Source organism: Mus caroli, unplaced genomic scaffold (assembly GCF_978045245.1).
Source record: "Mus caroli unplaced genomic scaffold, Mus_caroli_1 scaffold_14, whole genome shotgun sequence".
NCBI classification, from domain to species: domain Eukaryota; kingdom Metazoa; phylum Chordata; class Mammalia; order Rodentia; family Muridae; genus Mus; species Mus caroli.
The window spans coordinates 16,979,207-17,003,803 of NW_028227269.1; the positions used below are offsets into that span (position 1 = coordinate 16,979,207).

At 44.7% G+C, this 24,597-nt stretch overlaps 2 protein-coding genes across 9 annotated transcripts in view; one reads left to right on the top strand and one right to left on the bottom strand.

Moving 5' to 3' along the window:
* Positions 1 to 31: 31 nt before the first annotated feature.
* On the top strand, positions 32 to 21,908 carry Itgb1bp1 (integrin subunit beta 1 binding protein 1). Of its 2 annotated transcripts, none has more exons than XM_021178726.3 (7): positions 32 to 183; positions 7,090 to 7,220; positions 13,902 to 13,980; positions 15,874 to 16,010; positions 18,681 to 18,773; positions 19,261 to 19,410; positions 19,882 to 21,908. In XM_021178726.3, the coding sequence occupies exons 2-7, from the start codon at positions 7,149 to 7,151 to the stop codon at positions 19,951 to 19,953; spliced, it is 603 nt and encodes a 200-aa protein (XP_021034385.1). In that variant the 5' UTR covers positions 32 to 183; positions 7,090 to 7,148; the 3' UTR covers positions 19,954 to 21,908. The 2 variants fall into 2 exon arrangements, with proteins under 2 accessions (XP_021034385.1, XP_029340749.1); XM_029484889.2 differs by lacking the exon at positions 32 to 183 and adding an exon at positions 256 to 809.
* Asap2 (ArfGAP with SH3 domain, ankyrin repeat and PH domain 2) overlaps positions 20,651 to 24,597 on the bottom strand; it is a 156,269-nt gene continuing 152,322 nt past the window's right edge. For all 7 annotated transcript variants that reach the window (XM_021178725.3, XM_021178724.3, XM_085830226.1 and 4 more), the window contains one exon: positions 20,651 to 23,069. In XM_021178725.3, coding sequence (XP_021034384.1) covers positions 22,995 to 23,069 — 75 coding nt within the window. In that variant the 3' untranslated portion in view covers positions 20,651 to 22,994. The remainder of the gene's footprint in view (positions 23,070 to 24,597) is intronic.

Genomic DNA, 24,597 nt, shown 5'->3' on the forward strand with positions numbered 1-24,597 from the left:
ACTGGAGGAGCGGACTAAGGACTGCGCCTGCGCATGATAGGGGCGTGGCCCAGCGGACCAGGGCAGGAAAAGTGGCAAAGCCGGAGCTGGAATAGGAACTGGAGTAGCTTCCCGGCCGCCGCCGCTGGACCATCTCACACCCCGCGAGGCCGGGGCGACCGGGGAACGAGCCGAGGAGGCGAGGTGAGAGCCGGGCCTCGCCTCAGTCGGGCCAGAGGGTGCGGGTGTGTGGGGAGTCCCCCGCAGCCCGCCGTCCTCCCATTCCCTCCACGTCCCGAGGCTGAGGCACCGACAGAGTGCAAACCGGGGAAAGGAAGAGGAGCTCGGCGCCCGGTCAGGGAGGGACCCGCGTTCCCGTGACAGGTCTACGGCCTGCCTCCCCGGGGACCAGGCTCGGCAAGAGCCTGAGGCCTCCCTCTGCTTGTTGCTGCACCGGTGGGGTTGGAGTTAGCTGTCTACATCCTCACTTGTGCGAGGCATGTGTGCAGAGCTTTGGAAGCCTGATCTTGTCGGGGTCCCCAAGTAAACTTTGTGATGTGGGGCAAGTTATTGAGTCTCTGGCTTGGTTGACTCACTTGAATGCAGCTGGGCGTTCTCACTGCTCGGAAGGCTCCCTTGACCCTAGGGACCGGCTGCTCCAGATGGGCCGGAGTGAGGGCTAGCGGTTTCTGGAGCATCTTGGCGACGTTGGAGTTCAGTGCAAGTTGTATATTGGATATCACCGCCTAGGGCAATTGTCAGAACCCTGTAACGAGCCCTCTTCCATATTGTCTATCTACTGAGAACTAATTCAGCCTCGCCTTGCACTGGTTAGTTGAGGGAGTGGGAGTTTTAAGAAGATGACATATTTTAATACTGTGATCTGATGTCTTTTAGTCCAACCTGAAGGTCCAAGGAAGGCTTTCTTTAAAAGGCCCGAAATAAGTTGTGCGAGGCAAGTAGTTGCCAAGAAACTTACAAAATGAGAGTTCTGTGGGAGGGAAAGTTAGATAGCATAAGAACATACAGGAGCTTAGAACCGCTCAGAACCAAAGTGGCTTTGCGTTCCTGAGAGATGAACTCAGTGTGTAGCCCATTGTGGAAGACAAGCTTGAGAGAGAGTGGTTGGAGAGCCCTGCGTGTCTTGCTGGAGAGATTTGACCTTCCTTAGTCTGTTACTGTAGGGCACCGGTGAACAACGGCCTAATACTGAGCTCTGATCTGTGTTTGAAAGAAATCATTGTTATCTTCTCCTCCTCCTCCTTTTTGTGGCTAAAATGTGAAGGCAGACCTTAGAGCCACAAGGAGGACAAGATCATTCATTCAGAGAGCTGACTCAGTGGATAAGAGCATCTACCTGTCTTATTGAGGATCCAAGTTCTGGTGCTTGCGGCTCAACACCAGCTCCAGAGGCAATCTACTCCTACACACACCTTTTCTTTTTTAAAAGTAAGGGCTTTTATCCACAAAGCCTCTATAGTGGGTGTGTGGATTCTTTAAGTGTGTCAGACTGTGAACTTGGGTGTTTTCTATAGATTGAGGATCATCACATTCATGCTGAAAGAATGCCATTAGTTCCCCCAAAGATGTGGGGCTGGTTACCAAGCTGAGGCAGATTCTGCCATGGACCTGGGATCCTGGTCCTTAGTTGGATGTGAAGGTTGAAGAACAGTGAGGGATTGATGATTTTCTGACTCCTACCAGTGATGGCTTAATTGCCTGAGTAGGAGAGATGAGGGAGGAGCAGGTCAGAGCCTCTGGCAGTTTTTGCATTTGATGAATCTGGGTAACTTTCAGCTGACAGATAGCATCCCCTGGCTCATTTTTATGCATGAGTAATTTAGAAGCAAGAACAATTTGATTAAGTACATACATCCCGAACAGCAGCAGATATCAAAGACTAACCAGTTCTTTCCCCATCTCAGTTCCTGGATTGATGCTGCAGAGCAAGTTTTGAGAAGTTGCAAAGGCCTTGGTGATATTCAATCATTGCCAAGGATCTGTGGGGAATGCTTGAAGATTCTAACAACAGAACCACTTTTTTTTTTTTTTTTCTTTTCAAGACAGGGTTTCTCTGTATAGTCCTGGCTGTCCTGGAACTCACTCTGTGACCAGGCTGGCCTCGAAGTCAGAAATCCGCCTGCCTCTGCCTCCCAAGTGCTGGGATTAAAGGTGTGCGCCACCACTGCCCAGCAGAACCACATTTTATTAAGTAACTTAAAAAATTAATATAGAAATATGTGGGCTGGAGAGATGGTTCAGCGGTTAAGAGCACTGACTGCTCTACCAGAGGTCCTGAGTTCAATGCCCAGCAACCACACGGTGGCTCACAACCATCTGAAATGGGGTCTGTTGCCCTCTTCTGGTGTGTCTGAAGACAGCTACAGTGTACTCACATATATAAAATAAGTAAGTAAATATTTTTTTTAAAAAAGAAATATGCATTTAAATTTGTAGTCATCTCTCCACAGCTAATGGGTTCTGCATGCTCAGGTTTAAACAAGCCCAGATTTTTTTTTTTTTTTTTTTTTTTTTTTTTGGTTTTTCAAGACAGGGTTTCTCTGTGTAGCCCTAGCTGTCCTGGAACTCACTCTGTAGACCAGGCTGGCCTCGAACTCAGAAATCCGCCTGCCTCTGCCTCCCGAGTGCTGGGATTAAAGGCGTGCGCCACCATGCCCGGCAAGCCCAGATTTTTAAAGAGGTGTTGTAAAAACAAGACCGAAATTCCACTGTACCAAAGAAGTGGAGACTTTTCTTTATCATCATTTTGTAAATAATACATCATAACAACTATTTCTGTAGCACTCAACATTAGATATAATGTTCAGCTCAGTGGAGGGTACTTGCCTAGCTACACTGAGTAATTTAGAAGTTATTTAAAGTGTATGGGATTGTGTGTGTAGGTTATATTCACTTGTATGGTTATGGAACCAATCCTCTGTAAACACCAAGGAGTCTGTACTAAAATATAATGTGCCTAAGTACGACATATACCAGCACTTTAACTATCATAGACCACCAACACGGGACTTTATGTTACTAGGTTAACCTAGTTTAGCCCATGCCTAGGAATAAGGCTCTCCCGCTGTCCCTCCATCACTACAGGCATCTTTTGATGTGGACCTATCCTTTGCAGCAACTTCTGCACAGTACTCAAATAACCTTTAGCTCCCTTTGCTCTCAGGCGGTTAGCTCCATATCTGGTGCCCAGTGAGGTTCTATAAAACAGAAATCTGGTCCTGTTTCTTGCCTGCTGTAGGAACATGTCTATGGACTGCTATGCTCAAATGATACTTGCCTGTGGCCTGCAGGCCTTGGGCCTTCTCTCCTTTTGCTCCTGCCTCTCTCTTTTGTTTTCCTCATGGGAATGATTGTTACCTAATATTTTTTGTTGTTGTTATTGATCTACTCACTCTCACTAAAAATGGACACACCCACGTTCCCCTACCCATGGGTCAGTTTTGTCTTTGTACCATGAGTCCCCCAGCATCTAGGTGCTTACTGCCTACTTACTGAGTGGTGAGTCAGCTCTAAATGCTACAAATAAAGTACATATTGAGAAGGAGACCGGGCGAGAGGCTGACTAAACTCTCAGGCTCAGGCCACCATGCCAGGTGGCCTAGAAGGTGGGCTGAGAGTGGGTTCTGCACACACAGAAGACACCTGAGTGGGTGTCTACTCACTACCACTTTAACTCAGCTTCCTCCTCTACGAGGTCCACTGTTCAGCCTGGAAAGGACTGGGTGAGTCAGGGGAATGGGAAGCTGCTCTGCACATTGTTGTGTGTGGAGCCTTGGAGAATAATACAAGGATTTGGTTCTGGCATAAGCATGATCTGTAGAGTGCCAAGGACCGGCCTTGGTTTGAAATATGGTTTCCACCACGGGCCTTCCACATTCTCCGAGCTCCCAGGAGAGAGTATCTGGAGAGGTTTCAGTAGTTGAAGGTGCTGGTGAATTATTAAACTAACTCCAGATTCTTTTTGTGTTTTTTCGAGACAGGGTTTCTCTGTGTAGCCCTGGCTGTCCTGGAACTCACTCTGTAGACCAGGCTGGCCTCAAACTCAGAAATCTGCCTGCCTCTGCCTCCCAAGTGCTGGGATTAAAGGCCTGCGCCACCACTGCCTGGCCCAACTCCAGATTCTCAAAAGATTCATCTTTATACTTCTGTTCTTCTAGAACCAGCCTTGGCTAGGTCTGGGTTCCTGAGAGGAGGAGTGTCTAGGAGCAGTGAAGACAAATGACTTGAAGTCAATTGTGGGTCCAGGCTGGCAGCCTGGGTTCTGCTGAGATAGCTTTTCAGACTGCAGAGTCTACCTGCCCTGTTCTGCTCTAGACAGCTTGCTCCTGCTATTCTGAAAACTCTCTGGTTGAGATAGCTAGCTTTCTGCTCTCTCTGCTAGTAAAAATTCCAAAAGCTCTCTGGACAGCTCATGGGTTGTCTGACCAAAGTCAGAAAATCTGCTATTAAAAAATTCTTGGATCTTCCAACCAAGTTAGAAATCCTGTTAGAAATATTCTAGAAGTAATTCTTGGGTTTTCCAATCAAAAGCAGAAAACCAACCAACCAACCAACCAACCAACCAAAAACAACAACAACAAAAAAATTTAAATGCTGTGTTTACTTTTCAGACAGCCTTCTCTGGATAGCTAGAAAACTTTGTTGTTGTTGTTTTTGAGACAGGGTTTCTCTGTATAGCCCTGGCTGTCCTGGAGCTCACTCTGTAGATCAAGCTGGCCTCAAACTCAGAAATCCACCCGCCTCTGCCTCCCGAGTGCTGGGATTAAAGGCATGCGCCACCACACCCGACTGCTAGAAAACTTTCTAAAAGAGCCGTGTTCATTCTCCATGGATTTTTCCAACTAAAATCAGAAATCCTGTTAGAAAAAAATTCTTGAAGAGCTGTTTTCGCTCTCCAGAAATATTCAGATAGCTCAGCTCTTGCTAGAGAAAAATTTTAAAAAGAACTGCTGTCTCTTTCTGCTAGCTCATTTCATGCAGACCAGAAGCCCAGGTTTTTTCTTTACATATCGTTTTAGTTATTTATTCCAGGTTCCCCTTTGTTATCCTCTGAACCAGCATCCGAGACTCCAGCCCTCCTTAGGAGACTACAAGCACACATTTTCTTTTAACATTGCAAAAGAATTCAGAGATCTGCCTGCCTTTGTAAATTTAGCTGGGTAGGACCTCATCCTGAGATTACCATTCTGACCACACCTGGGTTTTAGTTCTATCCTAGACTAACCTTGAATTTGGAAATCTGCATCTGTATCTGCCTGTCTTTGTATCTTTCTGACAAGCTGGCTAATAGTATAAGCTGCCTCTGTTCTTTTAGACTTGTGAAGCGCCTTACACAATTTATACTTCATCCTTATATTTTTGCAGAGTTGAGAAATTATATATTTTCAAACTCATGTTTTTATAGTTCTTTTCCATAGCCTTAAGGGCTGTCCTGAAGGTCCCAATGTTTACCATTTTGTTGGATATTAGCCACACCTTTGTCTCCTGGACTCAATGCTGTCTCTGATAATCATGAAGTCCTTAACTTTAACAAGGATGACATTCTTGGGAGGAACATGAAAATATGTACATTATTATACAAACAAGCTCTGTGCCCACAGCAACCATCTACATGTGGAGGCTCATGCCTGCTGGCCTTTTCCCAGGGACAGGAACTAGGTCATTCTGTCCCTACCAAGACTGTACCTCACCTTCCTTAAGCTCCTGCTTTTTCTAGTTGCAGGGAGGTGAGGAGCTGATACCTAGGTGTGTTTTTATGTCAGATTTTTACTTAAATGTCTTTGTCTATGAAAAGAAAATGCACATATTAATAGCCATTGTAGTCCTTTCCTGTTATTCCAGCTTTTGGGAAGCTCAGACAAGAGTATTGTGAGTTTAAGTCTAGCCTGAGCTACATAGGAAGATTCTGTCTCACTCAGTACCCTGGAGGTAGAGGTGGGGGATGTAAATGCTAGTACTCACCCCTTAGCCCTGACTGTCTACTGAGTGCCTGAAATAACTGGATCTCAGTGTCTTGTTTGATAAGATGTCACATGGTTTAGTCAACTCTTAAATGGCTTGAAAGGTATGGCCTCTGAATCTTTGAGAACTGAGCAGCATGTGTTAGTTTGAGGAAAAGGACTTTTCTATCACTCTGACAGATTTTTTGGTTTGTTCACGTTTTGTCAATTTTTTGAAGAATTACTTATTTTTATGTGTATTAGTGTTTTGCCTGCATGTGTATATGTGAGCCATATATGCGTCTGGTGCCTACAATGACCAGAAAAAAAGGCATCAGATCCCTTGGAACTAGAGTTACAGATTGCTGTGAGGGTCTGAAACCTAACCCAGGTTCACTATAAGAGCAACTGCTCTTAACCAATCTGCCAACTCTCCTGCCCTGGTTTTGTATAAATTGTGTGTGTGTGTGTGTGTGTGTGTGTGTGTGTGTGTGTACTACAGGCATGTAGGTGCCATCAAAACCCAGAAAAGTACAACGGATCTTCTGAAGCTAGAACTGCAGGTGGTTGCGAGCCACCTGATGTCACTGAGAACCAAACTCGGGTCCTCTGGAAGAGTATCAGGCACTCTTAACTGCTGAGCCATCTCTCCAGCCACGTCTGAAAAATCTTTAAGAGAGCAATAGGGTTTGAAGCCAGGTGCTCACACATTGCTAGTCAAGTGCTAAGCCACAGAGCCTCAGTCCCAGAGCAGCATTTTATAATTTAATAGAGGAACAGGATGAGAAAGAGTATATCCAAGGGAAGGAAAAGGAACTCACCCACAGATGTGGAAAGGGCTAATGGTTTCTGTTTGTGCTCTTGAATTCTGCTGTTGCTTTGCTTTGCTTTTTCTTTTTTATTTTTTTGAGACAGGGTTTCTCTGTGTAGCCCTGGCTGTCCTGGAACGCGACACCATGCCCAGCTGCTGTTGCTTTTCTTTTTCTCTTTTTCTTTTTTGACACCGGGTTTATGTAGCCCTGGTTGGCCGAGAACTTACTCTGCGGATCATGCTGACCTGGAACTCACTAAGATCTGCCTGCCTCTGTCTTTTGAGTGCTGGGAGTAAAGGCATGCGCCACTACCCAGCTGATGTTGCTTTTCTTGACAGTCCTGGAAACAACACTTGTTCCACTGGGGCATCTTCTCTGGATCGAGCTATGGTGAAAGATGTTTCGCAAAGGCAAGAAGAGACACAGCAGCAGCAGTTCCCAGAGCAGTGAAATCAGTACAAAGAGCAAGGTAAGAGGCCAGGGTGGGACAGACGCACAGAGCACTGATGATGCCTCTCCTAACTGGCTCCGCACAGTGTACTGGCCATGGCCAGACCCAGAGTCTTCACCCTACCTGTCTATAATGCCTGTTTTTGCACTACTTAACCACTCCATGTTTGTTCTAATTTTATTGTTTTGGAATATTTCTGAAATTTTTAAATTCATTCCACCAAATGGGACTAAAGCTATGAGTGGTCTCTTTAAAACACCCTAATTTAACAATTTTTAAAATTGTATTTTATGTATATAAGTGCTCTGTCTGTATGTATGCCAGCATGCCAGAAGAGGGCATCAGATCCCAGTATAGATTGTTGTGAGCCACCATGTGATTACTGGGAATTGAACTCAGGATCTCTGGAAGAGTACACAATGCTCTTAACTGCTGAGCCATCTCCCTAGCCCTGATTTAACATTTTTTAAAAAAACTTTTAAAAAACATTTATTTGAGGGATTGAGGCACATTATGTGGTTTGTGGAGGTCAGGGGGACACTGGCAGGAGTTAATTCTAGGCTTCCACCATGTACATAGTGGGGATTGAACTCACGTTGTAGGACTTGGGCAACAAGTGCTCTTACCTTTAAACCCATCTCAATGGCCCATATATTGCCACTCTGTTCTGGATGATAGCTGAGAAGATCTGCAGGGTTCTGGCCCTGCCTAAGCGGCCAAAGAGTTGTGCTCTCCAAAGGGGATCGAGAGTCAGATCAAGGCCAGTCTCTACCACTGCCTACACTGTTCTGGAGTCAATGTAGCTACTCTGCAGGGCAGCAGGGCTTGGGGGGCCACCGAGCAGGAAGTGACTGCAGTAGGCTGGAGCAGCTTCCAGCAGAGAATTCTCTTCCCCAAAGTGTTACAGCTTTCTATGACAGACGCTCTCAGAAGGTCTTTGAAATGAAGTTCATGTGTTTTATCCCTTGTGGACAGGATCTTTTATACATTTTGGGGTGGGTTGGGATCCAAGAGCAGAGGTTTCTATTAGCTTGGTCGTAGATGTTAAGGATGCCTCATCTGCATGCAGAGAGACTTCAGACTGATTGTCACAGTCCTTTCCATGGGGTGTTGTGGTCACATGTTCTGGGATAGGAACACCTACGGTCCTCAGGTATGAGGATACTGGGGTTTCTGACTCCACCTGACTGTACCGAGTTTTCTGTCTGATGGCACGGTCCACTGCCCACAATATACAGCCTCTTTTCTTCTCCTCCTCCAGATAGGGTTCCAGGTAGTTCAGGCTAGTCTTACTTTACAGCATGGTCTCCTATAGCAGGGCAGAACCTTTATCCTCTGATTCTTCCCGTCCCAAGTGCTAGGTGTACCATGCTTGGGTCTCATTTTTTTTATTTAATTAAAATTTTAAGGTTTATTTTTAGTTATCTGTACATATATATGAGGGATGTTATATGCAGATGAATGTGGTTGCCTACAAAGTCTAAAAGAAGGCACTGGAGCCCTGAAGCTGGACTTATGGTGGGTTCTGAGCTGGGACCTGAACTCAGGTCCTCTTGAAGAATTGCATCATTTTGCTAGCCCATACAATATTTAAATGACAGAAATTGCAGGCATTGAGGGGTGAGATATCTTGGAGTCTAGGGTTTGTTGTTGTGTGTAATAGTATTTCCTTCACAGCAAGATTGCTTAAGCTCCCTCCCTTTACCAGATTTTTTGAATATTGCCTGGCAGTGCCAACGGATTTATGAAACACTCCCCTTCTGAGTCAGGGTTTTCACAGAATGCCATTTCTAAGGAAAGGAATGACATATTTATCCCTTAGAACTACTTACATAGTTTTATCTTGGTCACCGGATTTGTTGTTCTGTTCACATTGACAGCCATGCCATCTGCTAAAATCCCTGAGCCTGCTGTGGCATAAACAAGAGGAAGGAGTTGAAGAGGGCCAGATTAGGGATGGGGGGGGGGTGTCTCCTGGCTTCTCTTCACTTCTCAGACAGAGACATTGCTCAATGTCTGTCTTTCTGCACATGGTTCTTTTGAGGTTCCATGGAAATAATAGGAAAGAAGAGAGGTGTTGATGGAGGCTTCAGTGTAAGGCAGAGTGGGGGAGGGGACTTAACGTTCAGCCTCAGCCTGAAGATGCCAATATCGCACACATCACATGCATCTGAAGATGCCAGTATCGCACACATCACATGCATCTGAAGATGCCAGTATCGCACACATCACATGCATCTGAAGATGCCAGTATCACACACATCACATGCATCTGAAGATGCCAATATCACACACATCACATGCATCTGAAGATGCCAGTATCACACACATCACATGCATCTGAAGATGCCAGTATCACACACATCACATGCATCTGAAGATGCCAATATCACACACATCACATGCATCTGAAGATGCCAGTATCACACACATCACATGCATCTGGATGCCAATATCACACACATCACATGCATCTGAAGATGCCAATATCACACACATCACATGCATCTGGATGCCAATATCACACACATCACATGCATCTGAAGATGCCAATATCACACACATCACATGCATCTGAAGATGCCAGTATCACACACATCACATGCATCTGAAGATGCCAGTATCGCACACATCACAGGCATCTGAAGATGCCAGTATCACACACATCACATGCATCTGAAGATGCCAATATCGCACACATCACATGCATCTGAAGATGCCAGTATCACACACATCACATGCATCTGAAGATGCCAGTATCACACACATCACATGCATCTGAAGATGCCAATATCACACACATCACATGCATCTGAAGATGCCAGTATCACACACATCACATGCATCTGAAGATGCCAATATCACACACATCACATGCATCTGAAGATGCCAGTATCGCACACATCACAGGCATCTGAAGATGCCAATATCGCACACATCACAGGCATCTGAAGATGCCAATATCGCACACATCACATGCATCTGAAGATGCCAATATCACACACATCACATGCATCTGAAGATGCCAATATCACACACATCACATGCATCTGAAGATGCCAATATCGCACACATCACATGCATCTGAAGATGCCAATATCATACACATCACATGCATCTGAAGATGCCAATATCGCACACATCACATGCATCTGAAGATGCCAATATCACACACATCACATGCATCTGAAGATGCCAGTATCGCACACATCACATGCATCTGAAGATGCCAATATCACACACATCACATGCATCTGAAGATGCCAATATCGCACACATCACATGCATCTGAAGATGCCAGTATCGCACACATCACATGCATCTGAAGATGCCAGTATCGCACACATCACATGCATCTGAAGATGCCAGTATCACACACATCACATGCATCTGAAGATGCCAATATCGCACACATCACATGCATCTGAAGATGCCAGTATCGCACACATCACATGCATCTGAAGATGCCAATATCACACACATCACATGCATCTGAAGATGCCAGTATCACACACATCACATGCATCTGAAGATGCCAGTATCGCACATATCACAGGCATCTGAAGATGCCAGTATCACACACATCACATGCATCTGAAGATGCCAATATCGCACACATCACATGCATCTGAAGATGCCAGTATCACACACATCACATGCATCTGAAGATGCCAGTATCACACACATCACATGCATCTGAAGATGCCAGTATCACACACATCACATGCATCTGAAGATGCCAGTATCGCACACATCACAGGCATCTGAAGATGCCAATATCGCACACATCACAGGCATCTGAAGATGCCAATATCGCACACATCACAGGCATCTGAAGATGCCAATATCGCACACATCACATGCATCTGAAGATGCCAATATCACACACATCACATGCATCTGAAGATGCCAATATCGCACACATCACATGCATCTGAAGATGCCAATATCACACACATCACATGCATCTGAAGATGCCAATATCGCACACATCACATGCATCTGAAGATGCCAGTATCGCACACATCACATGCATCTGAAGATGCCAGTATCGCACACATCACATGCATCTGAAGATGCCAGTATCACACACATCACATGCATCTGAAGATGCCAATATCGCACACATCACATGCATCTGAAGATGCCAGTATCGCACACATCACATGCATCTGAAGATGCCAATATCACACACATCACATGCATCTGAAGATGCCAATATCACACACATCACATGCATCTGAAGATGCCAGTATCGCACACATCACATGCATCTGAAGATGCCAATATCGCACACATCACATGCATCTGAAGATGCCAATATCGCACACATCACATGCATCTGAAGATGCCAATATCGCACACATCACATGCATCTGAAGATGCCAATATCGCACACATCACATGCATCTGAAGATGCCAATATCACACACATCACATGCATCTGAAGATGCCAATATCACACACATCACATGCATCTGAAGATGCCAATATCACACACATCACATGCATCTAAAGATGCCAATATCACACACATCACATGCATCTGAAGATGCCAGTATCACACACATCACATGCATCTGAAGATGCCAATATCACACACATCACATGCATCTGAAGATGCCAGTATCGCACACATCACATGCATCTGAAGATGCCAGTATCACACACATCACATGCATCTGAAGATGCCAATATCACACACATCACATGCATCTGAAGATGCCAGTATCGCACACATCACATGCATCTGAAGATGCCAATATCGCACACATCACATGCATCTGAAGATGCCAGTATCGCACACATCACATGCATCTGAAGATGCCAATATCGCACACATCACATGCATCTGAAGATGCCAATATCACACACATCACATGCATCTGAAGATGCCAGTATCACACACATCACATGCATCTGAAGATGCCAATATCACACACATCACATGCATCTGAAGATGCCAATATCGCACACATCACATGCATCTGAAGATGCCAGTATCACACACATCACATGCATCTGAAGATGCCAGTATCACACACATCACATGCATCTGAAGATGCCAGTATCACACACATCACATGCATCTGAAGATGCCAATATCGCACACATCACATGCATCTGAAGATGCCAGTATCACACACATCACATGCATCTGAAGATGCCAATATCACACACATCACATGCATCTGAAGATGCCAGTATCACACACATCACATGCATCTGAAGATGCCAATATCGCACACATCACAGGCATCTGAAGATGCCAATATCACACACATCACATGCATCTGAAGATGCCAATATCACACACATCACATGCATCTGAAGATGCCAGTATCACACACATCACATGCATCTGAAGATGCCAATATCACACACATCACATGCATCTGAAGATGCCAATATCACACACATCACATGCATCTGAAGATGCCAGTATCGCACACATCACATGCATCTGAAGATGCCAGTATCACACACATCACATGCATCTAAAGATGCCAATATCACACACATCACATGCATCTGAAGATGCCAATATCACACACATCACATGCATCTGAAGATGCCAATATCACACACATCACATGCATCTGAAGATGCCAGTATCACACACATCACATGCATCTGAAGATGCCAATATCACACACATCACATGCATCTGAAGATGCCAGTATCACACACATCACATGCATCTAAAGATGCCAATATCACACACATCACATGCATCTGAAGATGCCAATATCACACACATCACATGCATCTGAAGATGCCAATATCACACACATCACATGCATCTGAAGATGCCAATATCACACACATCACATGCATCTGAAGATGCCAATATCGCACACATCACAGGCATCTGAAGATGCCAATATCACACACATCACATGCATCTGAAGATGCCAATATCACACACATCACATGCATCTGAAGATGCCAGTATCACACACATCACATGCATCTGAAGATGCCAATATCACACACATCACATGCATCTGAAGATGCCAATATCACACACATCACATGCATCTGAAGATGCCAGTATCACACACATCACATGCATCTGAAGATGCCAGTATCGCACACATCACATGCATCTGAAGATGCCAGTATCACACACATCACATGCATCTAAAGATGCCAATATCACACACATCACATGCATCTGAAGATGCCAATATCACACACATCACATGCATCTGAAGATGCCAATATCACACACATCACATGCATCTGAAGATGCCAATATCACACACATCACATGCATCTGAAGATGCCAATATCACACACATCACATGCATCTGAAGATGCCAATATCACACACATCACATGCATCTGGTATGTGGTTGCAAGAGCACCCGTCATATGGATTTTGAAGTTGGCTGTGGAAAATGTCTTTAGCCGAGCTGGACAGATGGCTCAGAAGTTAAGAACACTGGCTCTTCTTTCAGAGGTCCTGAGTTCAATTCCCAGCAACCACATGGTGGCTCACAAGCATCTGTAATGGGATTTGATGCCCTCCTCTGGTGTGTCTGAGGAGAACCACAATGTACTCACATACATTAAAAAAAAAAAAAAAAAAGAAAATGTCTTTAGCCGCATCCAGTCTGCTTGAATTATTGACCGGATTTTGTGTCATAAGTAATTTGCACCAGAGAAGACATGTCTTAATGTCTTTCTTCTCAGTCTGTGGATTCCAGCCTTGGAGGGCTTTCCAGATCCAGCACTGTCGCCAGCCTCGATACAGACTCCACGAAAAGCTCAGGTGAGGAGGGGCCGGCTGACTTGCTGACTGTTTTGTGTGGTAGGTAGAGCGATGTCTCCTGATCTGGTTTTTCTCCCTCTCTGCCACTTCTGGGAAGTTCAGAAATGCACCACAGTTTGGTGAGATGGGTGAAGGTGCTATGTGGTAGGCACTTAGGCAGTGTTTACAGTGGGTGTGAGAGCAAGCATTTGAAACATCCCATGACAGTGACTTAGCAGTTCCAAAACAGCTTTATAATAGGTAGGGGAGCAGAGACAGAATTATACTTGGGCTTAGTGTTTATGGGACCGGAACAGATGTGTAAGTGGTGAAGGATTTAGGAACCATTAACCTTGCGGGCTGCCTCCAGATGCCGTCGTTGAGATGACCAGCAGACACATAGGAAATGAGGATGTGTGTCCCAGACCTGTGCAGTTATACAGTCACCTCAAATTAGTTGCTTCTTAGAAATTAGGAGACTCCTAGCTGAGCTCCATAATTAGCTAGTAATTGGAAATAAACTGTATTCATTTTTATTTTACCTAAAATAATATTGGCACTTAAAATTATCTTTACCTCTAGATGTTAAAATGTTGGAATCATTTTCATTCACAAACAGCATAAATATAATTGCACTGTATTTCCTTAGCACTGTATCACAGTGCTAGATCTTGTTACTATTTATTTATTTATTTGTTTATTTATATTTGTTTGTTTATTTTTGGCTTTTCTTTTTTCTTTTTTTTTCTTTTGGTTTTTCAAGACAGGGTTTCTCTATGTAGCCCTGGCTGTCCTGGAACTCACTCTGTAGACCAGGTTGGCCTCAAACTCAGAAATCTGGCTGACTCTGCCTCCCAAGTGCTGGGATGAAAGGCATGCGCCACCACTGTCCAGCTTTGTTACCATTAAGGGACATCCTATCCCTCACATTATTCTACATAAGTTAAAAAAAAAGGTGCTGTTTCTGGCAGAACGACAGGACAGCTGTCTGGAGTCAGGAAATGGCAGTAACCAGTAGATGTGTATTACAATGGTGCCATTCATTATCTAGTTGGCTTTTTAAATTTTTGTTGATTTTGAAATGAAGGTCATCAGTATCCACTTGCCCCCATTATTGAAGCTTTTATATATCTGGTGTAGGCAGTCACTGAGGACACAGCTTAATAAACATTTAGGTTCCTTATTATAGCGAACCATCTTGCACTTAGAAGCTTGTAACTAAAAAACCTAGGTGTATGCCCAGGCATGGTGGTGCGGTGCCTGCCTTTACTCCCAGCACGTAGAGACAGGTGGCTCTCTAGGAGTTTGTGGCCAGCCTGGTCTATATAGTAAGTTCTAGGCTAGCTAGAGTTGGATGGTAAGACCCTGCCTCAAAAACCAGTAAAAAAATTAAATAGAAAGCTGATGTGGTAGAGTGTACCTTTCATCCCAGTGTCTGGGAGGCTGAGACAGGTAGCTCTGTGACTTCCAAGCCAGCCTGGTGAACCCAGTGAAACTGTCTCAAAAATGAAACCCGGGCTGGGGATGGCTCAGAGGTTAAGAGTGCAGAGGGCCCTGGGTGGGTTCCCAGGTATCACGTGAAAGCTCACAACTGTCTGCAACTCCAGTTCCAGGGGATCCACCACCCTTTCCTGGCCTTTTCAGACACTGGATGCATATGATACATATGTATAGATATAGGTAAAACACCTGACATGTAAAATAAAAATAAATCTGTAAAACAAAAACTAACATTATAGTTATTCTAATGACAGTCTTGCTTTATAATATATAATATACATTTTAATTTTATATTATTTACATATTTATGTTTTATTTTATATATGTGTATATATATCATACATAATATACATACAAGGACTGAGAATGTTCCGTAAAGTAGGCATCACTTTTCAATGTCTATTGTAATCTTAGGACAGAGTAACAGCAATTTAGACACATGTGCTGAGTTCCGAATAAAGTATGTTGGTGCCATCGAGAAACTGGCCGTGTCTGAGGGGAAGAGCCTTGAAGGACCACTAGACTTGATAAATTACATAGATGTCGCCCAGGTGAGTGACAGAACAAAGCTGGGTTCCAACTGAACCATCTGGCTGCTTACCGGGCAGCCTTGAAGAACAATGTTTCTCTTGGGTTCACTGCAGGGAGCTCACCATCTTTGGCTAAAGCTGGATCTCATCCTGAGTCAGCCTGGAGTCACAGATGGTGCAAGGGGCCCTGGAGATAGAGACTCATAGGAAAAAACTGCTTTTCTCCAGGCATAGAACGTTTTACTTTATGGGGTTGACTGGTATCCTTGTTTGATACAAAAAACTGAATGCACCTACCTCTTAGACTCTGTTTTTCTCTAAAACAATCTTTCAAAGCCTTCCCCCACCAAAAACCAAACAAAAACTATCTCTTTTTCTCTGTCTTTTTCTTTTCTTTTTTTTTTTTTTTTTTTTTTTTTTTGGTTTGGAGAGACAGGGTTTCTCTGTATAGCCCTGGCTGTCCTGGAACTCACTTTGTACACCAGGCTGGCCTCGAACTCAGAAATCCACCTGCCTCTGCCTCCCAAGTGCTGGGATTAAAGGCGTGCGTCACCACCACCCAGCTTCTCTGTCTTTTTCAGCACAGGGTTCCTCTATGTGGCCTGGCTGTCCTGGAACTCATTCTATAGATCAGGCTGGCCTCTAACTCTACCCGAGTTCTGGGATTGAAGTCATGAGCCACCACTGCCAGTGTATCTCTTTTCTTATACTCCATTTCCAACAAAAATTAAGCTGAGGGGCTTTGAAAATATACTCAGGTCAGAAAAATCATCACCATTGGAGGGCTAGACAGGCCATTTGATGGTTAAGAGCTGTTCCTACAGAGGACCCAAGTTCTGTTCCCAGGATGTAGATGGTGGCTCACAACCATCTGTAACTGCAGCTCCAGAGGACCAACCTTCTCCTTTGCCTCGTTAAACTGTATGCTCATGGCACATAGACATACAGGCAGGCAAAACACTGATATGCATTTTAAAAACATCTTTTATTAAAATCTATGTGTAGAAAAATTAAGATGCCATACTGTTTATAGAATAAAACGGTAAGATCTATACATTTACCTTTACATGTCAGGAGGCAGAGACAGGCAGATATCTGTGAGTTCAAGGCCATCATGGTCTGTATAGCAAGAACCCCAGAACTGCCAGGACAACTTCTGTCTCTCTCTCTCTCTCTTTTTTTTTTTTTTTTTGGTTTTTTTCAAGACAGGGTTTCTCTGTGTAGCCCTGGATGTCCTGGAACTCACTCTGTAGATCAGGCTGGCCTTGAACTCAGAAATCCGCCTGCCTCTGCCTTCCAAGTGCTGGGATTAAAGGCATGCACCACCACGCCGGGCCCCCTACCCTTCTGTCTCTTAAGTCATAGAGATTAGACAGGACTTGTATCTTTATGGCTCTGAAGGAAATTACACAGAAAATTAGTGAATCTAACTTGCAGCTTAGCAGAACTTTTGGTAGAGCTTGTTAGCTATCCCTGATTTAGCTTGGAACATGGTCACCCAAACAAAGCGTAAGTGACAAATACTGTTATTCGGAAAGATGTTCAGAACTTTATTAGCACTCTCTTCGTTCGTTAAGGATGGCTAAGTTGTTCATTCACCATAGAGCTTTTTGTTTGGTAAAATGCCATTGACAGTAGCATTATTTTAATCCTTGTAATTGTCCTAGATCTGTGAGAAATGGTTGGCAGGGTATTATTACTCTCTTATATTATTACTCTATTAGTACTGGTAAGGCCAAGAGCAGAGTTGTCTGGACATGGCTCACTTATTATAATTCATTGGTCTACAAACCATTTATAGTACATCTACATCTACTATCTTTATTGAGAGAAGACAAATTAGGCAGCATTCTGGGGTAGATGGGACCAGCTGATCTGCTGAGGGTCAGGGTATGATCAGGCATCACCCAACAGCTCAAACTGACGATTGACAGTTTGGGGAGTGAAGTTCATCAACGGTTTGTAATCCTCCCAGGACCTGTATCTTAGCAGTCAGACAGAAAACAACTGTGAGAAAGGTGGTCCCTGATACCTAACTTCCCAGTCATTCCTTGTCCTGACATGAAAATGATCTTTGGGCTGGTGAGATGGCTCAGTGGGTAAGAGCACCCGACTGCTCTTCCGAAGGTCCAGAGTTCAAATCCCAGCAACCACATGGTGACTCACAACCATCTGTAACAAGATCTGGCGCCCTCTTCTGGAGTGTCTGAAGACAGCTACAGTGTACTTACATATAATAAAAAAAAAAAAAAAAAAAGAAAATGATCTTTGAGGATTTTAAAATCTAAGTAATGTAAGTTTTATTTTGTTTTCAGGCAAGGTACACAGCCCTGGCTGTCCTAGAACTCACTGTGTAAACTAGGCTGGCCTTGAACTCACTGCCTGCTTATGCCTCTAGAGTTGTTAGGACTAAAAGTTTGCACCAACACACTTGGCTTAATTATGTAAATACTTTAATGTCACCAGGATCTGTGGCTAGGATCTCCAGTTTCCATTAGCATTGACACCACAAAAGGACAGAACAGTACATAGGGAATGATCGATCTGAATTTGGAGGTAGGGGTGGGGAATACTTGTGTAGACTGGTTTCTAAAGGGTGAGGCAGTGATGATCAGATTCCAAATGCAACTAATGGAGCCTAAGATGATCTTGTGGTTTTCCTGTGTGCTGTGATTTATGTTCACTCTGAAGCAAGATGGAAAGTTGCCTTTTGTCCCTCTGGAAGAGGAGTTCATTCTGGGCGTTTCTAAGTACGGCATAAAAGTCTCGACCACGGATCAGCATGTAAGTGCAGTGCTCAGTAAGTACGTTCTCTGCGACCAGGGACCCCAGCCTTTAAGGGCCACACTTGGACTCCTGTGTCCAGTGTGGTTGCCTGGTGGCCGGTGTTAAGCTCTGCTCATTCCTGAGAGCGAACATGAGCTTCTGTTATATTTCCCACATGCATGTGGGCCCCCACTGAGCTTCATCTAGGGACCCTCCTGTCATTTGAAAGTAGCTGTTGGTTGGTGTGGAGTCTAGGCAGCGAGGTGGGCAGTTTAGATGACCTTGTTCCTATTTCTCTGGGTTTAAACAGGAAAGTGTGATCCCGAAAGCAAGTCACCCTATAACTAGGTATGCCAGTATACCCTGGGTGAGAAACTGAGTCGTCTTTTCTCCCAGATCTGTGCACCTACCTTTTAAAGCCTCGTAAGCACTCTACATGTTTCCTGAGAACTGAGAAGCAGTGGCACCATGTCCCGGCTTTCTGAAGGTCTTGTGATTTCCACAGGGTGTTCTGCATAGGCATGCCCTGTATCTAATCATCCGGATGGTGTGTTACGACGACGGCCTGGGAGCTGGGAAAAGCTTGCTGGCACTCAAGACCACAGATGCAAGCAATGAAGAGTACAGCCTGTGGGTTTACCAGTGTAACAGCCTGGTGAGAGATCTTGGTTTGTTCCTACTCAGTAGATGAAATGGTGAGACTGTGATCTTTCACTGCTTTCAAAGGCCGAGAAAGGGCTTTCCCCAAGGGCCATCCTCAGAACGAATAAACCCTGGGCCAGCAGCTATTCAGAGAGGCTGTGAGATGCTTCTGCTGGGCAACACTGACCTGGCTGGGTCTGGGTCAAAGCTCCCCCTAGTCCCCAGTTGCCATCTCTTAGTCTCAGGCTTACTTAGCACCAGCCATTACTGTCTGCCGTGTCTGCTGGAGTGCCTACCAGCTAGGCAGGTACTAATGTGTAGGTTTGGGGGAAGCAATGTGAGGTAGGCAGGTAAAGCTCCTGGAGAGGTGTATAGGCTCTGTTTGTACTCTATCTTCTTTTCAGTAGTTCCTTGAGAATTCTGTACAATGTGTGTTGGTCATATAGCACCCTCCACCAACACTGTGTCTCTTCATACAATCCAGGAGCAAGCCCAAGCAATCTGCAAGGTCTTATCCACAGCGTTTGACTCTGTGTTGACCTCTGACAAGTCCTGAACTCTGCAGGCAAGTGGAAACTGACCCACGGAGCTTACCTGTTCCTACATCTATCTGCAGCTGTGGACTATTAGAGGGTGTAACGCCCTGACCCGGTTTTCTAAAGTGTAATGTATGAAATATTGGTTTTATACTAAATGGTGTTAACAGTAGGTCAACTTCCAATAAATTACCTGCTTCCTGGACAAAAGAGAAACCTTGGGATCTGGACAGATGGCTTGGTACTTAAGAGCATCTGCAGAGGACCTGGGTTCAGTTCCCAGCACCAATATGGTGGCTCAAAACTGTCTGTAACTCCAGTGCCAAGAGATCCAATTCCCTCTTCTGGCTTCCTCAGGTACCAGGCATACATGTATACATACATACAGCCACTCACACATGCACATAAAACATAAAATCTAAGAAAGATAAAGAAACCTCTGTTGCCATCCCAGGTTGCTCTGAATGACCTGCACCCTGTAGCTTCCCAGGGACTTGGGATCACTTGCTTGGAACTGAGCCATGCAGAGGTTTGGACTGGGGAACCTCAGTTACACGTGACCTTAGAGTGACGATGTCAGCTTGGGACGAAAAGCACCCTACCAGAGAGGTACTGTCAAGACAATACCCTTAGTTTATCACAGAGTTAGAAGAGCCTTGGAGGACGCCTGCTGGTTGCTGGGTGCCAGTAGCTAATACTTTACAGATGAGAACCATGTCCATTTAAAAGTACTTTATTTTTTTTCCAGTCAAATGACTGGTTAACAGGAAGTCAATTTATTAAACATGCTCTAATTATAAATCACTGCATTAAGGACAATGAAAATAATCCGTTTAGGTTATACAGTATATACAGTTGCGCTGCAACTAGACCAAAGTAATCAAGTGAATGAATTGAATATCATACATCTCAAAATAGCATTCTAGGCTGCAGGTCATTCTCCACCCTCAGTAGATCACATTAGTCTGCGCACCCTATTTCTGAGTCATTGTCCCTCCAAGTCAGACCTGATGGAAAGCGGCAAAAAAAAAAAAAAAAAAAAGTCCGAATTCCGCAGCTGACTCTTGTGAAATGTAAACTTTAAATATAAATAGATATCTACAATGCTTTCCTTTCAGTTGCTTTCTCTTTTCAGTTTGCAAAGAGCAAGTAACAGGAAGGACAGTTAAGGAGGGAAGTCAATAGAATTTCTCTTCTGCTAAAAAGGACTATCCATCACAGCACAATAGTGCCACCAAATTAGAGAGTGGAAAAATATTTCCTAGGTATTTATGTACCAGTGAGCCTGATAGATTAGCTTGGGACTGGAGTTAAAATGTTGACATAAATCAACTAGATTCCTCAGAGAGCTGGCACCAGGTACCTAAGACCGATGGATGATACAGATGCGTGGAGGGGTGGGGCTGGGGTAGGCACCGTAAAAGGTATTGGGAAGTGCAATGTGCAAAACGCATCTGTCCACGCTCTTAAGTCTACGAGAAAAGTGATGAGAAGGGCTAAAGGGACAGAAATGAACAAGTAGTGAAAAACAGATGTAGTGTTGGGGGAGCAGAGAGAAAGAGAGATCAATTACAGATCTAACACATTTTCACCCAGAATCTGAAAGACAGGAAGCAATCTCTATATAGCATCCTAAGACATTCCAGTTTGTCCTGTTTTCCTTGAAAGAAACAAAGAGAGAGCTCTGAGCTTGTAAAAGCCTTGCACAAAGAGCATAAAGGGGCTGCTCTGATCAAGTGTGCCACTTCCGGCAGCAACATCGCCTCACTGTCAAGCTTAATCCTCAATCCATTCCTTTTGCTCAAAATCCAGCTTTCGTTCAGGCCTTATGCTTGCCTCTTTCATTTCCCATATCCTAACCACGGCTCTTACCTGTGCTTACTGTTATTAAGTAGAGGTATGACAGTCAAGTTTATGAAACTAATGAGTTTTGATTTTTATCATATACAACCTAGTTCCCCTCCCCCACCCCACATAGCGTAAGTTTAGGAGTGATGTGATGGGCTTACATAGTGTAACTGGGATGTTTGGGGGCACTGGGCTCCCCAAGGTCTACAGATTTCTGATATGTTCTTGACTACAAACAATTGGATAGGCTAAGTTTCAAGACAGTGTAGCTACCATTCCTTTTGGAGAATCCTATTAAAGACAAGAACTAAGCTGAGCGGGTGTCCTCAGGAGCTGGGAGGGGAGGGCAGGAGCACGCACCAGGACACGGAAGAATGTGCTTACTGTGGCCCGCACCACATATTCTACCTGTGTGACAGGGGACGTTGAACGAGGCAAATCCTCAAACCCCCAGGCTTGCGAGCTAGTTTAAAGAGCTGCTCTGCAATCCATCATCCTTAGTTTTTAACCAAATTCAGGATCTGCAGCTTAAACTACCTGGTGTAGAACAGCCTGCTGTTAGCTGTGTTGTAATAACCCATCAGTAGTGTGCTAGGTATGACTGTTCACAACACGGGTCCTACAAACATGCAGGAGATCATGGCAGCTGCCACCTCACAGACGGGGTCCGGAAAAGTACAAGGCTAACGTATAAATTGCCAAGTTGCTTTAAATAGACACTGGCTGAGTTTCAAAGGAATACATGTCTTTAAAGGTGAATGGATGGCATTGGTGGACAAAGTCCAGGGTAGGGCGACAGACCTGGAAGCAGTGCTGGCTTGCTAAGCTGACTGTGCTAAAACAAGATAACCAATGTCGGAATTGGGCTAAGGAAAACTGTAAGAATCCCCCAAATTTGTTGAAGCTGTTTTTAGGCTCAGCTACTCCTGGAAATACAGGATCCTGGGTATACAGTTAAATAGCTTCTCAACCCCCCCTTAAGGAAATTCTGCTTTTCCTAGTAAAAGTATAACAATGTTTCATAAAAACCACAACTTATTAAAACAACAACCTGCTTATATATAAAACTCGCCTCTGAGTTTTCAGAACGGGACAGTATCATGAAAAGATGGGCTGCCGTACAACACGGTCTGAGACTGGCTATGGCTAGCCTTGGTACCAGTAACAAAACGGAACATAACGGTTAAACAAAGGCGTTTGTTCAAGTGGCAGTTTAGTCAGCAATAAAGTGCACAAACGATACGGGAAACGCTCCTTTGCGGCTGGGCTCTCCATCGATGTGGCCGATCTGAAATGAGCAAGTTTGAGTTACAAGTGTTACAAACATGGAGGGGCAACACAGCATCTGTTCAGAGGAATCTCTTCCACTAAAGAATGATAGAAAAACCGCCCGGCTGTCTTTTTCCTTCCTATCTGTGCTTGCTAGAGCTTCTGCCTCCTCCCACAAGCCTCATACACCCTCAGATGGCTACAGGTGAATACAGATGTTGCCCCTGGGCCCCAGCAATATGGAAGACAACAGGGAAGTCATCTGGCCCACTCCCCACTTAGTATATGAATAAAGAAACTATACTCAAAGTCATATACTTGGCGAAAGTATGATGTGTCTCCATTCATATTTCATTAGGCATTTGTAGAAAGGCTTAAAAACATGCAGTCTGGGTAATAACAGAATTATAGCCACGTACAATCTCAGCCATGTTTATGATATTGGCAAACTCTAAAGGAAAACTGCCAAAGTATGCTGTTTTTTTTTTTCCCCAAAAAACAGCACTGAGAACTGTGGGTCTTCAGGAAGGGCGGGCTCTCTAGTTACGGCTAACATTTACTTCTTTTGCACCTGTCTGAATTTTCTGTACTTTTGGAAATAGATACTTTCCACATGGCTAAGCCTGTGTGTCAGGTCAGGGTCTCATTCATAAGGTAGTATGTAACATGGTGTGATTCCATGCCTGCTTCCAACTGATGGGTGTTGGCCTGTGTTTATGCTGAGGGGCAAGGTCAGGTTCTCAGACAGTGCTGGATTTTCACCAGGCCCGGCCATGTGCAGGAACTTAGCATGTAGAGGAGCTGGGAGTTTGGTAGCTATGGCCCTTAATGGGCCTGTGCTGAGGGCGGCTGATGGGAACGGGCATCTTCTGTCAGTTGCTTTAAGAAAGGGGAATGTGATCAAGCCAACAGCAGTGCTGCAAGGCGGAGCCACCGAGTCACCAACAGAGAACTTAGGGGTAGATCACAGAGCGGGCGCGGGGATGGGGTGGGGGTGGGGCTTGCAGGAGGGGCAGTTACAGATCAGGTCAAACTCCCTGCAACTGTCAAGCAAAGTCCTCTCCAAATCCTGAGGTACCTTTTGAAATACTTGTCTATGCAGCAGGGCCATGAGTGGCCACTGGGTGGCAGCCCCTGCCAAGTGCTTTCTGTGTATACCCCATTCCACTGGTTAATTCCTGAACACCCCCCCCCCCCCCCCCCCGGTCTCATTGCTGCTGCTTCTCATGACGTCTTTGCCACAGTACTGTGGACAACTTCCTTGCAGAAATGATGTCACCCAGGTCCATAGACCCTAAGCACCTGCTGCCAAGGTCCTCAGCTTGTAAGGGGTTGAGTCTGAGCTGCAAGGGCTTCTGGGAGAAGCCCACTGTTCATGCCTCTCTTATACTACCTGGATGCTGAGCAGCATAAAGCTTTTGTCGGATCAAAGAGACATGAGGATTCCGCCCTGGAGCCCAGCTCTCTGGATGCCTTGCTCCATAAATTGGCAGTGAAAATCTAGGGCCCCAAAGCTCTTGGTTCAGGTCAAGCATGTTATGAAAATG

Bases quoted from the DNA above. Each gene is read 5' to 3' on its own strand.
- Itgb1bp1 (XM_021178726.3), top strand. From the start codon at position 7,149: ATGTTTCGCAAAGGCAAGAAGAGACACAGCAGCAGCAGTTCCCAGAGC. The intron at 13,981-15,873 runs GTGAGGAGGGGC...TTGTAATCTTAG, and splicing joins AGACTCCACGAAAAGCTCAG to GACAGAGTAACAGCAATTTA. The intron at 19,411-19,881 runs GTGAGAGATCTT...CATACAATCCAG, and splicing joins TTTACCAGTGTAACAGCCTG to GAGCAAGCCCAAGCAATCTG.